Source organism: Phyllostomus hastatus, unplaced genomic scaffold (assembly GCF_019186645.2).
Source record: "Phyllostomus hastatus isolate PE091 unplaced genomic scaffold, TTU_PhHast_1.1 phas_contig_1048, whole genome shotgun sequence".
Lineage (NCBI taxonomy): Eukaryota > Metazoa > Chordata > Mammalia > Chiroptera > Phyllostomidae > Phyllostomus > Phyllostomus hastatus.
Window position 1 is genome coordinate 1,812,469 of NW_025333513.1, and position 13,802 is coordinate 1,826,270.

Sequence of the window (13,802 nt, forward strand, 5' to 3'; positions counted from 1 at the left end):
GCACTGGCAGGAACGATAAAGATTAGCAACAGCCCAGGTGTCCCTCAGAGGGGCAGGTTACGTCTCACAGCACCGCCAGGTAGGGGAATGCTCTGGGGCTGTGAGAGCGCAGCCAAGAAGAGATGCGGGCGGAGCGCGTGCAAGCCTGAGGCCCTCATGCTACCAGGAAGACGCCAGTCACAGAAGGGCAAATACTGCATGATTCTGCTCACATGACGTTCGTAGAAGAGTACAGTTCATAGAGGTGAAAAGTAGGATGGTGGGTGCCGGGGCGGGGGTGGAGGGAACAGACAGGGAGTTACTACTTCATGGATACGGAGTTTCAGTTTTACGGAGATGGGTGGTGGTGATGGCTGCGCAGCAAGGAGAATGTGCTTAATGCCACTCAACTGTACACTTAAAAATGGTCAAGATGGTACTTTATATTAAGAATATTTACCACAATTCTAAAAAGAAACATTTTTTAAATGCTTAAAACTATAATCGATAGGAATACTAGTTTCAATTTTTCCAAGATGTGGAACAAAAATGAGTTCTTAAAGGAAAAAAAAGAGGAAGAGCTCTGGCCGGGTGGCTCAGGTGGTTGTGGGTTCAATCCCCGGTCAGGGCACATACCTAGGTTGTGGGTTCAATTCCCAGTCAGGGCATGTACGGGAGGCAACCGATCAATGTTTCTTTCTCTCTCTCCCCTCCTCTCTCTCTAAAATCAGTAAATACATCCCCAGGTGAGGGTTAAAAAAAATACAGACATGCAGTCCTGTGAGGACCATGCATTAAGCCCAGTGAGACCTGTGTCGAACTTCTGACCTACCACAAGGCAATAAATTTGTAAAAAAAAAAAAAAAAAAAAGAGGAAGAGTTCAAGATTTTTATATGCAAATATAGAAATCTCTCCAATAGAACACATGCATAGTTCATAAAGTAAAAACAGCAGAGAATAGAACAGTGCACACAGAATGCTACCTCTGTGTAAGGAGAGAGGGACCATCTGACTACACATTTGTATTTGCATAGAGGACCACTGGGGGACACAGGAGGAACCAAGGGAAGTGGTTACCTAAAGGGACAATAGGGAGGGGGGCAGACTCTTTACCTATATTTGCATGATGTTTTGAGGTTTTAACTGTATGAATAAATTGCCTAGCCAGATTTTCTGACACGGTTGTCCCAGGACATGACAGGAGGGAGGCGAGTGAGGCTGGGGTGGGGCACCATTGCTTCCATCTCCATCCCAGAACTGGTCTTTGTGTTACTTTCATAAAAGAGGGTGGGGGGAAGCCCTGACTGGCATGGCTCAGTTGCTTGGGCATCATGCCAAAAAGCAAAAGGTTGCTGGTTCAGTTCCTGGTCAGGGCACAAGCCTGGGTTGCCAGTTGAGGCAACTGATGGATGTTTGTCTCTCACATCAATGTTTCTCTTCCTCTCTTTCTCCCTTCCTTCCCCTCTCTCTAAAAATAAAAATTTTAAAAAATTTTAATGGAAAAAAGATGAAGAACAAATTTTAAGTGGCCAATAAACATATGAAAAGATGCTCCATCTCACTAGTAGTTAGAGGAATAGAAATTAAAACCACAGTCAGATGGCGCTTCACACCCAGAGAGCTGGAGGAAGCACAAGCGGGACAAAGGCGAGTGAGCGAGTGGAGGTGGAGCAAGCGGCCAAAGCCGCTTAGCTGTCAGGCTTCGGGGTGAGGGAGGCGGCGGGCAGGGTGAGGGGTGAGTGGACACAGCCCACATGGAAGGCAGCAGGGCCGTTCCTCCCACCCAGGACCCCCCACCCGCAGACGCGTGAGCCCGAGAAGATGCACACAACGTGCTCGGACGCTCGATCGCCGCAGCAGAGTGGACAATGACCAAAACTGGAAATGAGCTGAGTGGCCATCAGTAGGAGAACCGATAAATGGATTGTAGTTTGCTCATCAGTGGAATATTATTACATAACAATTAAACAGATAAACTAGAACCACAATCCTCAACACAGATAAACCTCAAAAAGAGTACAAGATGAAAAGTGCGGAAAGACTGGACAGATGGCTACCTTTATCATTCAGCGGTGTAAAAGCAGAAAGCAGTCCCCATAACAGTCTAGGACACAGCCCTATGTATTATCAGCAAAAGCAGAAAACAGGCCGCTGAGTGACGCACCAGCGTCTGAGAGGGTTTGCCTGCAGAGAGGGAGGGCAGGGAGAGGGTCAGGGGGATGACACAGAAGGTTTAGGCCATTGGCAAGATGGTTATATTTTTAAAGGTGCAAAGATCTGAAATAAACATGGTTAAAAGGATTTGACAGAGCACAATGGTGGGTACATAGGTGTGTGTTATTTTTCTCTTTTGTGTCGAGTTGATGTCTTAATAAATAATAATGCAAATACCAATAAACCGGGCTTGGGAGGTGGACAGGTAGAGCAGAGGCATAAGGATGCGGTGGGGTAGGGGGAACCCCTGCACAGGGAGGCCACCTCATCAACCCCTCCCCAGCACTCGCCCCCACCAGTCTAGGAGGGCAAGTGACCCCTGCACATTTTTCTGGTCTTGTTGTAGCTGAGGCTGTGAGCTCGGACTTCCCCTAGGTAGAGAGGGAGGTGTGGGTCACCTGAGGCCCCAGCCTGGAGTCGGACAAAAAGAAAGGGCTCATGGGAGGAACATACCCAGACCCTGGGCCAGCCAGCAGTGCACAATTCAGAGCAGCCACAACCCCAAGACCCCGGCAGCAAACCAGAGGTCCAGGAGCCTGAGCTGGATTCAGGTGCTCTGCACACTGGGACACCAGCAGCCTGGGCCTCCCGGGGCTCTGCAGGCTCTGGAAAGAATTCCCAGAACGTGCTGGGGCTTGGGACAGCCTTGAAAGACGGCTAGCGCTGAAACCACAAACAAGGCGCCAATTAGGGGCAGATGGAGGCTGGGTGGGGGCTTCCCTCAGCAGGAGAAGGAGAGTCAGCCTGGAACTGCTAGAGGGCACTGGGGGAAGAGGGACAGCCCACAGTCCCAGCAATGGCCAGGCCACCCCAGGGTGGCCTTGCGACACAGGCGTTCCTGACCACCTCTAGCCAACTTCTTAAATGCCTGCCACTGCCCCACGTCCTTGCTGGGACATCCCCAGGGCCCCAGGAGTCAGGGGACAAAGAGAGCAGCTTTTGTCTCTCCACCTTTCTCTTCTCTGGGCTTCAGTGTCAAAACTGAAGAGGCTGGATTCCATCTCTCATCCCAAGTTCTAATGCTCCAACTTGGACCCACCAGCCAGGAGGGACCTCTGCCTGCTTCCCTCCAGCACCACAGGCCAGGGTCTGGAGCTGGGATGCAGGAGGAGGCGGGAGGCTGAGTCAGGGAGCTGGCTGGGCCCAATGCATTGGTGCCGCTTCTGGACCGTAGGAAGGGCCCTGCTCACAGACTTTGGGAAAAGAGAGAGGAAGAGAAAGGCAGGAGCAGGAAGGAGTGATAGGAGAAGGGCAGGGAGTCAAAGAAGCATTTCTCCTGCTAAGTGGCATTTTCGTCATCAGAAACTGGCCCCAACCTCTATCCACTGAAACCGAAGGAGAAATCCTCCTGTGCCACATCAACTTCTGTCACCAGCTGTCACACCACAAAGCTGACTGCACACACATTCTCCTCTCAGCTCCAGTCCGTCTCTGACCTGGGGGGAGTTCACCCTCAGGGCCCTCACCACTCTCTCCCTTACTAAGTTCTTCCCCAGATTTACCTAAGGCCCTCAGCTGGAGAGGGCATCTGCCCCCTCCAGCAGCAGCTTCAAAGCCCTCCTGATTCTGGCTGCAGGAGACCCCCGAGCCCCTGCTCTATCCACTCATAACCTTCAGGACCCAGGGGCAGTGTGGTCAGAGCCACGCCTCAAGCCACAGGCTTTCACCAGTACCCCTTAGCCCGCCGAGCTTGGGCCCAGTGCCTTTATGTTTGGGCTCAACCAGGGACTCTGGTGGGTCATGTCTACAGGACCCAGAGCAGCCAGGCCTGAGAGAGGTGGCACAGGCAGAGGCAGCAGCCGGAGGGGGGGCTAGGACATGATGTTATTCCTCACATGTGCACTGGGCACTCACTACGTGGCAGACACTGCAAATAAAACAGTGAATAAAACAGACAGAAATCCCTGCCCTGGTGGAGCTGACATTCTAGTGGAGGAGACGGATGATAAACAAACAAATCATTAAAATACATGGAGTATGTCAGATTCATGCTATGGAGAAAAAAAAGCAGAGAAGGGAGATTGGGAAGGAGGACCAATTTTATACTGAGTGGTCAGAGAATGCCCCACTGAGGATATGAGACCTGACGCTGCGGAGGGCATGAGCCACGTGGGTATTTGGGTAAGAACCTTGCAGGCAGAGGGAACAGCAGGTGCAAAGGTGCAGAGGTGGGGGCATGGCTGGTACACGTGAGGAACAGCAGAGGCTGGTGTGACTGGAAGAAATAAGAGCAATGAGGGGGAGAGGATGAGAGGAGAGGACGCAGGCAGAGGGGTTTATGGTGGTGAGAAAAGTCCAGTGCCACAGGCAGTTCCTACATATCCAGGCATGTCCCCTAAGAAAGACCCCCCCAAGCAAAGAGCTCCCACTCACAGGCCCACGTTGGAAGCAGGAGCTGAAGGGAAGATATGGGAACTCTCTGCAGGTTGGAAGGAACCCCCTCCCAATCTTCTCTGCACCTCAGTGGACGGGCAAGGCCCAAGGCAGACAGCCAAGGATGCCACAGGATTACCCTGAATCCTGCATGCCCCGCCCCAGCATCCCTCCCCAGGACAATTGCAGCTAATCTCTCCCCAGAGGAGCAGCCACATGGGCAGATGAGGCGGCCGTGGCCTGGCATGTTCCTACCTGCTCCCACCCTGCCCTTCATGCCCAGGATGCATCTGTCTGGCTGTCTCCGCCTCACAGATACTCACAAGAACACCTTACCCTGGCTGGGCACAGTGACAGCAGGATATCTTTTTATCCTCACAAGGGCCCTAGGGCCTTCGGGGCGGAGCTCAGGAGCCCACCAACCACCAAGCGCACAAAGGCCTAGAGGGAAGGCAGTGCCCAGGGTCACTCAGCAGGGCAGGGTCTGGGCTCCACAAGCTCCCTGGGGCAGGAGTCATCCACACCACAGGGGGCTGAGGACATAGCCAGGGTCAGGAGAAGGGACCTGGGACTATCAGGTCCAATGAGATGTGGAGACTCAGCACAGAGAAGGGCTCTCGCCCTGGGCCTCCTAATGCCTGGGGAAATTCACTCTCCCTCCCCTTTTCCCTCAGAAAACACCCAGCCAAGCAGACAAAGAAAGCCCTGTGGCTGGTAGGGAGCTGGAGGTGGAGGGGCAGACCTCACCAGGAGTGGGTGTGCTCTGAGAAGCGGGCGTGGCCCTGGAAAGAGAAGAAGTGGCAAGGCGGAGAGGGCAGCAGTACAGGCCCTGGGGCTCCTCAGACAGCAGCGGGAGGCCTCAGGCAGCCTCCTCTGACCGGCAGTAGGGGCTGAACGGGGCTGAATGACTCAGTCCCGGGTCCCTGACTCGGCAGCCTGGGAGGCAAGTTTGCAGCAGGGGTGGAGGTCTTACCTCGAAACTTCTTGGGAGGGTTGTCCAGGTCCCCAGCCGCAGGCTCCACCACACAGCGGTCATCCACCAGCCTGGGGGACAAGGCAGCTGGGTCAATGGGAGAAAAGAAGCCCATCTCCCCACAGCATCCCTCCCTCAGTGCAGGGGATTCCAGGGCACCAGGGAGGCCTCCAAAGAAACCTCTCCATCACAGACAACCCCTCACCAGCAAGTCATTCTCTTCCCTGGTGAAAAGGCAAGATCTCTTGGAGCGGGGGTGGGAGAGCCCCCAGGAAAAAGCACAGAGACTCATGCAGCCCCTCCACCCCCGCTGGAGCTAGAGCTGTTCTGTGAGGTCTGCTGCCAGTCCAGGCTGTCACACTCTGGGGTGCAACTCTTGCCATAACCTAGACACCCTGGTTTCCAGATCTGAAAGGGCAGTGGGCGATGCAGGAGGGAGAGAGAAAGGAACCAAGAGAGATGAAGACAAAATCAGAAAGAGAAAGAGAACAAGGGAGGGAGAGACAGAGAGAGAAGGAAAAGGAAAAAAGAGAGAAAAAGATAAAGACAAGAAACAGGCAGAGAGAGACCAGAGGCAGATGGACAGATGAGACACCACACTAGGGGGACAAGCCTTTGGGTCTCAAAGACAGGACAACACATCTCGCACCTTCCCAACCTCAGTCAGGCCCCGTTTCACACCCTCTCCTTTACCCGCTTACAGCCATGGCTGGGGTCAATCCCGACTCTCTGGAGGACACCCACCCACACACCCATTCATCCATTCGCTTCTACATTTAAAAGTCTTCAATGCCACCCCAGCCTCGAGAATAAAGTAATGATGATAACCCACCATTTCAAAGGCCAGCTCTATCTCAGCACCTCACAACTGGTACCTCTGAATTTTCAACAACTTCCCCACAAGACTTGCCCCATTTCACAGAGGAGGAAACCGGGTTTGAACGTTGAATATGCAGAATGGGCATAGTATAACCTCTGTGTACTTTAGGACCAGGTACTACAAATCATGTTTATTTTTCTGGATACTGTGTGGGACCTGGGTACTGTGTGGGGAAGTCACAGTGAGAGGGCGGCTTGCGCTGGAAGGACACTCTAGGTGTCCCTCCCTGTCCCCAGCCTCCAGCATGGGCTCAGCCCTTGGCTCTCGCCCCTTCTCCATCCGAACTTACACCCTTGGTCATTTCAGCCACACTTATGGGTTCCAGGCACCACTCACACTCACTGATGACTCCCCACAACCCCCCCGCCCCCACCCGTTCCTCTTCCCCCAAGTTCAGACTTGGAAATCTCACTGCCTACTTTGAGTCTCCACTTGGACATCCACGGGCATCGCAAACTAGGTAGTTCCACACTGAGCCCCTGGTCTTCCACCTAAACGTGCTCCTCTTGAAGTCCTCCCCATCCCGGCCCGTCCTTCCTTCCTCACTTGGGCCAAGAACCGAGGGCCAGTCCTTGGCTCCTATCTTCCACCCGCACCCACTGTCAGGAAGCCCTGTGGGTTCTGCAAGATATGTGCATAACCTGACCTCTTATCACTGTCACCACCACCACAGCCAGGCCCCCACCAGCCCTCACCTGGATTTCTGTAACTGCCTCTTCCTTGGTCTCCTGCTGCATCCTCTCACCTCTCCCCCCGACCCCCGCCAGCCTGTTCCCCACCCAGCTGCAGAGGGATCCCTTTAAAAGGTAGGTCAAGGAAGGACTTCCGGCCAAGATGGAGGCATAGGAAGACACACTGTGCCTCCTCACACAACCAAAATAAGGACAACAAAAATTTAGAAACGAAAAAACCAGTACTGACAGAAAATTGAACTGTATCGAAGTCCGACAACCAAGGAGTTAAAATAGACACACTCATCCAGACCGATAAACCTAGCGAAACTGGGGAGCAAGACAGACCTTGTAACCCAGGGCTCCAGCGTGGGGGAAATAAAGCCTCAAAACACCAACTGAAAACACCTGTGGGGGATGAGGTGCCAGGAGAGACTCCCAGCCCTACAGGAGAGTTCGCTGGAGAGACCCATGGGGTCCTAGAATGTACACAAGCCCACCCACCTGGGAATCAGTGCCAGAAGGGCCCAGTTTGCTTGGGGGAAGTGGCAGAAGAGACTGAAATCCAGCAGAGAGCTGAGCAAGCACCATTGTCCCCTCTCAGACCCCTCCCCCACATACAGCATCACAACCCAGCAACGTGGGTTGCCCCGCCCTAGTGAACACCTAAGGATCCACCCATTATATGTAACAGGTGTAACAAGACAAAAAAAAGAGGCCAAATGAAAGAACAGGTCAAAGCTCCAGAAAAAATACAACTAAGCGATGAAGAGATAGCCAACCTATCAGATGCACAGTTCAAAGCACTGCTGATCAGGATGCTCACAGAATTGGTTGAATTTGGTAGCAAGTTAGGTGAAAAAATGAAGGCTATGCTAAGTGAAATAAAGGAAAATGCACAGGGAACCAACAGTGATGGGAAGCAAACTGGGACTCAAATCCCTGGAGTGGACCAGAAGGAAGAAAGAAACAACCAACCAGAACAGAATGAAGAAACAAGAATTCAAAAAAATGAGGACAGGCTTAGGAACCTCCAGGACATCTCGAAACGTTCCAAAATCCAAATTATAGGGGTACTAGAAGGAGAAGAGGAAGAGCAACAAATGGAAAAGTTATTTGAACAAATAATAAAGGAGAATTTCCCCCATCTGGCAAAGGAAATAGACTTCCAGGAAGTCCAGGAAGCTCAGAGAGTCCCAAAGAAGTTGGACCCAAGGAGGAACACACCAAGGCACATCATAATTACAATAGCCAAGATTAAAATGAAGGAGAAAATCCTAGAAGCAGCAAGAGAAAAGGAGACAGTTACCTACAAAGGAGTTCCCATCAGACTGTCAGCTGATTTCTCAAAAGAGACCTTGCAGGCAAGAAGGGGCTGGAAAGAAGTATTCCAAGTCATGAAAGGCAAGGACCTGCATCCAAGATTGCTCTATCCAGCAAAGCTTTCATTTAGAATGGAAGGGCAGATAAAGTGCTTCTCAGATAAGGTCAAGTTAAAGGACTTCATCATCACCAAGCCCTTATTATATGAAATGTTAAAGGGACTTATCTAAAAAAAAGAGGATAAAAAACATGTATAGTAAAATGACAGCAAACTCACAATTATGAACAACCACACCTAAAACAAAACCAAAGGAAACTAAGCAAACAACTAGAACAGGAACAGAACCACAGAAATGGAGATCACATGGAGGGTTAGCAACAGGGGAGTGGGAGGAGGAGAGAGGGGGGAAAAGTACAGAGAATAAGTAGCATAGATGGTAGGTAGAAAATACACAGGGGGAAGGTAAGAATAGCATGGGAAATGTAGAAGCTAAAGAACTTGTAAGTATGACACATGGACATGAACTAAAGGAGGGGAATGTGGGCGGGAGAGGGTGTGCAGGGTGGAGGGGAGTGGAGGGGGGAAATGGGACAACTGTAATAACATAATCAATAAAATATATATTTTTTAAAAATGTAGGTCAAAATCAGGGCAGTCCTCTGTTCAGAACTCTAGACCCAATCATCTCAGAGTAAAGCCGAGAATTCACAATGGCCTGAAAGACCCCTCCCACCTCTCTGACTTCATCCCCTCCTGCTTCCCATTTGCCCTCCCTGCTCAGGCCACAGCCCTCCTCCAGGCCCTTCAAACTTTCCCGGACATCTGGCACTGCCTCTTCCCTCTGCCTGAAACCCACTGCCCCCAGGTAACCTGCTGGCTCCGTCCCTCACGTCCTTCACAGCTTGGCTCAAATGGCCCTGCATGCCCTCCCTCCCCCTCCTTTTTAAAATTGTAAATGGCTCTTTTCTATGTTCCTCATCCACCTCCCTGCCTCACTGTACTCCACAGCATTCATCACCATGGACCTGCTATATGCCGTACTTACTTATTTTGGTTACTGTCACCCCAGCCTCACACATGAGGGTGGAACGTACATGAGGACAAGGATGTGCCCATTTTGCTCCTTTCCATACCCCAGCATCTAGACCACTGCCTGGCAGGGACCAGGTACACATGAAGTACACACAGAGTGAATTAATTTATTTTATTAGCTGCTGAGGGAAGTACATAAAAAGCAAAAAGATAAGGTCCTTGACTCAGGGAGTTTAAATCTTATTAGGAAGACAAGTCACACACTCAGAAAAGTTAATGATAGAAGGAATAATGCATAGGTGCCAACTGGTGGGACCAGCTGTGGACTTCGTGGGAATTCGGAGAAGGAGGAGGTCAGAGCCTGGCCAATCAGCGAAGGTATAAACGAACAGGCAGGAACTGTGCAGAGCCTTGAATAATTCATAGAATTTCTTGTTAAGACATTAGTGAATCAGATTAGCTGGTTGTCTCTTAGCAAAGCCCTGAGGGGAGGGGACCTAGGAAGATAAATTTTGGTGGGGGAGGGGAAAGAGCATTGGCCAGGGCCTGGGACCTGGCACTGCCAGGGGTGCTGAGTAGCCCCAGGGAAGAATGGAGAGGCTGGGGCAGCACCCCACAGCCCCCATCTTGACCAGTGCACAAGCCTTGTGGAGGTCCCTCCCAGAGACTCCCTGTCAGAGAACCCCATCCTCACCATGGACCCCTCTCCTCCCCTGGGAGCTCCCTGTCTGGCTCACATATGCCCTGAAAAAAGACATACAAATTCAGATGCTCGGCTTGCTTTTTGTAATCTCCCTGGCACAAATCCACCTGGCCATTATGTGGGTGTACATCTGTCCCCACCCACTCTGGCACAGCTTCTGAAGCCTTGATGTCTCCAACTCAGCCCCTCCCCAGAGCCCAGGGGTCTAGAACGCATTTTGGGAGTGCACGCCGAAGCCATTTAGAGAAGGGGAGGGACTGGGCAGGAGGAGAATCTCAAACAAGGTTGGGAACATCCCAAACCTGCACAGAAATGGTCTGTAAGAGGGACCAAGCGGAGAAGCAAGCCATGTGGGGGCTCCCTAAGGCATCAGGAAAACAAGGTCAGCAGGTGGGACTTTCAGAGGTTCCTCCCAGCTCTGACATTCCACACTCCCGCCTTCACTCCTTCGCTGTGTGGGTCCCAGACTCACAGAATCAACATGGCCTGGGAACTCTGGGCTACTGCTCTGCACCCCTTCCTGGGAACCTCTAAGAGTGGCACCTTGCACTTGCACTCCTCATCTTTTCATTTTTCATTTGGTACTTAGGGCAGCCCCCAACCTAGCCTGCAGGCAAAAAAGGCCACCGTCTGCAACAGGTTGAGAAAGTCCCAAAAGTCCCCAAGCACCCCAGCAGGGCCTCCTCCCCTCCATTCCTCACTAGGGCTGAGGCTTCCTATGAAGGTGCTATTGGGCGGTGCGCGGTGGAGGGGGTGGAGTGGGCCAGAAGGGTGTCGCGTGAAGCCATTTAACTAGTAAGCAGGAAAGTCCTTATCAGATGGGCTGCAGAGAGCCCTGAGTGTGGCCGGAGGCCCGTGCCGGGGACACCAGACGGGTACGTTTTTGAAGAAGAGCTGATTCAGAGTGCAAGGCGAACCCAGATGCAGGGAGCAGCTTCGTGGGAGTCGCTGTGCACGAGGTCTCCACCAGGCCCCGCCCCCTAACACACACTAGCGCGCACGGAGGCCTCCGGGTCCAGCCCTCGCCCCAGCCCCCCACAACCGAGCGAAACTCGCCGCCAGACAGCCTGCCTCTGACTGCAAGTTGCAGCCGGGACGCTGGGCCTCCGCCCGGCGCGCGCCCAGGCGGGCGACGCGCCCATCTGCGCTCGCGCTTTCCTTCCCTCCCGCCCTCGGCTGGCTACGGAGGGCCGCCTTGAGGGGCCACTCCCCATTCTGGTGGCACCCGATTTCACAGGGGCATTTGTGTTTATTAAACCAGTTCGTCACAGGTGTCGGGCTTCCCGTACGCACTTGGCGCTGTGATCAGAGACGAGCTCTCTAGGGGGAAGAGACCCCGTCCCTCCATCATCCCACTCCGGAGCGCTGCACTGAAAGTCCTGGGAAGGGCCTACTCCCACCCTCCGCCAGCCCACTGATCAAATTGTCCCACCTGCCCGCAGAAGCCCGGTCCAGTCTGGCCAGTTTCAAGGCTGCACTTAAAGTTCCTGCAGAGATCCTGGCCCATTCCTACCACAGGTATTGCCCCTCATCTAAAGACAGGCAGGTGGCACCCCAGCCTCAATCACGTTAGAAAAACTGTTCCTCCAAGTGCAGAACACGTTCTAATTTAGAAGTCATTTTTACATCTAATACCTCATGGCATTCTTACCATTCTTACCACCATCCAGTGTGAGGTTCACAGAGAAGAGGGCCCCCAGGCCACATATACAACTCAGGCCCCCATCCATTCATTAAAACCTCACTGGGAGCAGATTATGCACTGGGTGTGGTCCCTACACTCAAGAAGCTCTTACCCACCAAGTCAGTGCCCTGAAGACCGGAGCCACATCCCACACCTTTGCACTGCCCCCACCCCTTGCAGGACCCTCAGAGGAGCTGGTTGACAATTCTGTTCTACAAAAGCATGAAGGAGGGCACCGTCCCCAGAACGCGCATGGGGCGAGAGGAAGGTAGATGTATGCAGGGACCTAGGTGGCCCCATTCTGCCCAGGGTGGACTTTGAGATCAGGTAGGAGCCATGGAAAAGGCAGTGGGGTGGGTCAGTGCTAACTGGAAAGATTAGATAAGGAGGAGGAAGGAATAGCTAGGAGTGGGGTGGGGGGTTGTCCCAGAGGCCTGAATCAAAGCCCTGCCTGCCAAGCCCTGACCAAACAACCACTGGAGGAGGAATTACAGACTGGGCAAAGGCCCAAGGGACCCTAGACAGCCCCTCTCCAATCCAGCTCAGGCATGGAAGGGCACTGAGTAGTGCAGGTCACACGGCAAGTGAAGGGAACAGCCAGCTCCAGACCCCAGGTCTCTTGACTGTCAGTCCAGGGCACTGGCCACCACCCCATAGGTCTAGGCCAGAGCCAAGGAAGGCCACTCCCTCTGCAGGCACTGCCAGAATACTGGGATTGGCTGGTGGTGGATGGGGCGTCTTAGAAGCCCCTTCTCCGGATACCCAAAGTCACACCCATAGGTGGGAGTGGGGAGGAATGTTGGGTCAGGAGCCCAGGTTCACTGGCTGCGGTCCCTGGCTCATCAGAGAAAAGAAACTGACGTCTACAGCCCTGCACAAACATCCATTTACTTAACCACTACTATCCTGCTTTACCGAGGATCCGCCCTGTGCCACCTGAGGGGCCTGACTGTATGTGCAACTTCAACACAAGCATGCCTCAGCCCTTCAAAACGCTTAAGCCTAGAAAGGACAGAAAGCCACCCACTCAGAGAACCCCAAGAGTCTTGCCAGTGAGGAACGGAGGTAGCACAAATGACTAAAGTTTGCCCAATAGAAATAAAGTTCCCTGGCAAGTCTTCAGGGTGCTGCCTCCGCTTGAGGCCAGATTTCTGACTCTCAGGACTGAGTGGGCTCTGGCAAGTTCTGGGGTCTCAACAGGGCTGCTGGGAGCGTGGAAACACGTATCTGTTAGGCCAAGGAGAAGAGGGACAGGGAGCTGCAGAGACAAGAGGGAAAGCTGAGACAGAGAAGAGGTGCAGCAAGTAGCCATCCAGCCAGCCCCCCGACTCTGCCCCCTCACACAATAGCCTCTGGGCCAGGGCCTTTCTGTCTCCTGCTCTCCACTAGCAGGAACCGGATTCAGCTAGTCCCGGTAGACTGGGGCGTGCCCCGTCCAGCTCCAGACCTCCACAGAGCTCTCTGCGACAGGCAGCAAAGCAGCCCGGACAAATCCAGAATGTGAGACAGTCTACAGCACAACCAGCCTGTCTCAGGAAGTCGGTATCTTGGTAGGGGAAAAAAGAGGTGGGGCCCTGGTCGGGTGGCTCAATTGGTTGGAACGTTGTCCCCATCCACCAAAAGGTTGCGGGTTCGATCCTGATCAGGTCACTAGGTTACCACGTTCCATCAGTTGGCGTGTTCAGATAGCAACCGATTGATTTTTTTTTTTCTCTCACATCGATCTTTCTCTCTCTCTCTCTCCCTTTCTCTCTCTCTAAAGTCAACAAACATGTCCTCAGGTGATGATTAAAAAAAAAAAGAGGTGAGGGTCAGTACACTGTTTTAGATGAAAGGAGATTTAAGAGGCATAAGAGTTAAACGTAACACGTAGACCTTGACCGGACCCAGAATTAAAGGAACCAGAGGTCAAAGACAGAGGACGAGGGGGCACATCCGCCCATGGACTGCACACGGGTGTTGTTAGGG

General features: G+C 52.8%; 1 protein-coding gene across 3 annotated transcripts in view; it reads right to left on the bottom strand.

Annotated features, from left to right (window-relative positions):
* ITPR3 (inositol 1,4,5-trisphosphate receptor type 3) overlaps positions 1–13,802 on the bottom strand; it is a 66,620-nt gene that overhangs the window by 44,983 nt on the left and 7,835 nt on the right. For all 3 annotated transcript variants that reach the window (XM_045834682.1, XM_045834677.1, XM_045834687.1), the window contains exon 2: positions 5,541–5,611. In XM_045834682.1, the coding sequence (XP_045690638.1) occupies positions 5,541–5,611 (71 nt within the window). The remainder of the gene's footprint in view (positions 1–5,540; positions 5,612–13,802) is intronic.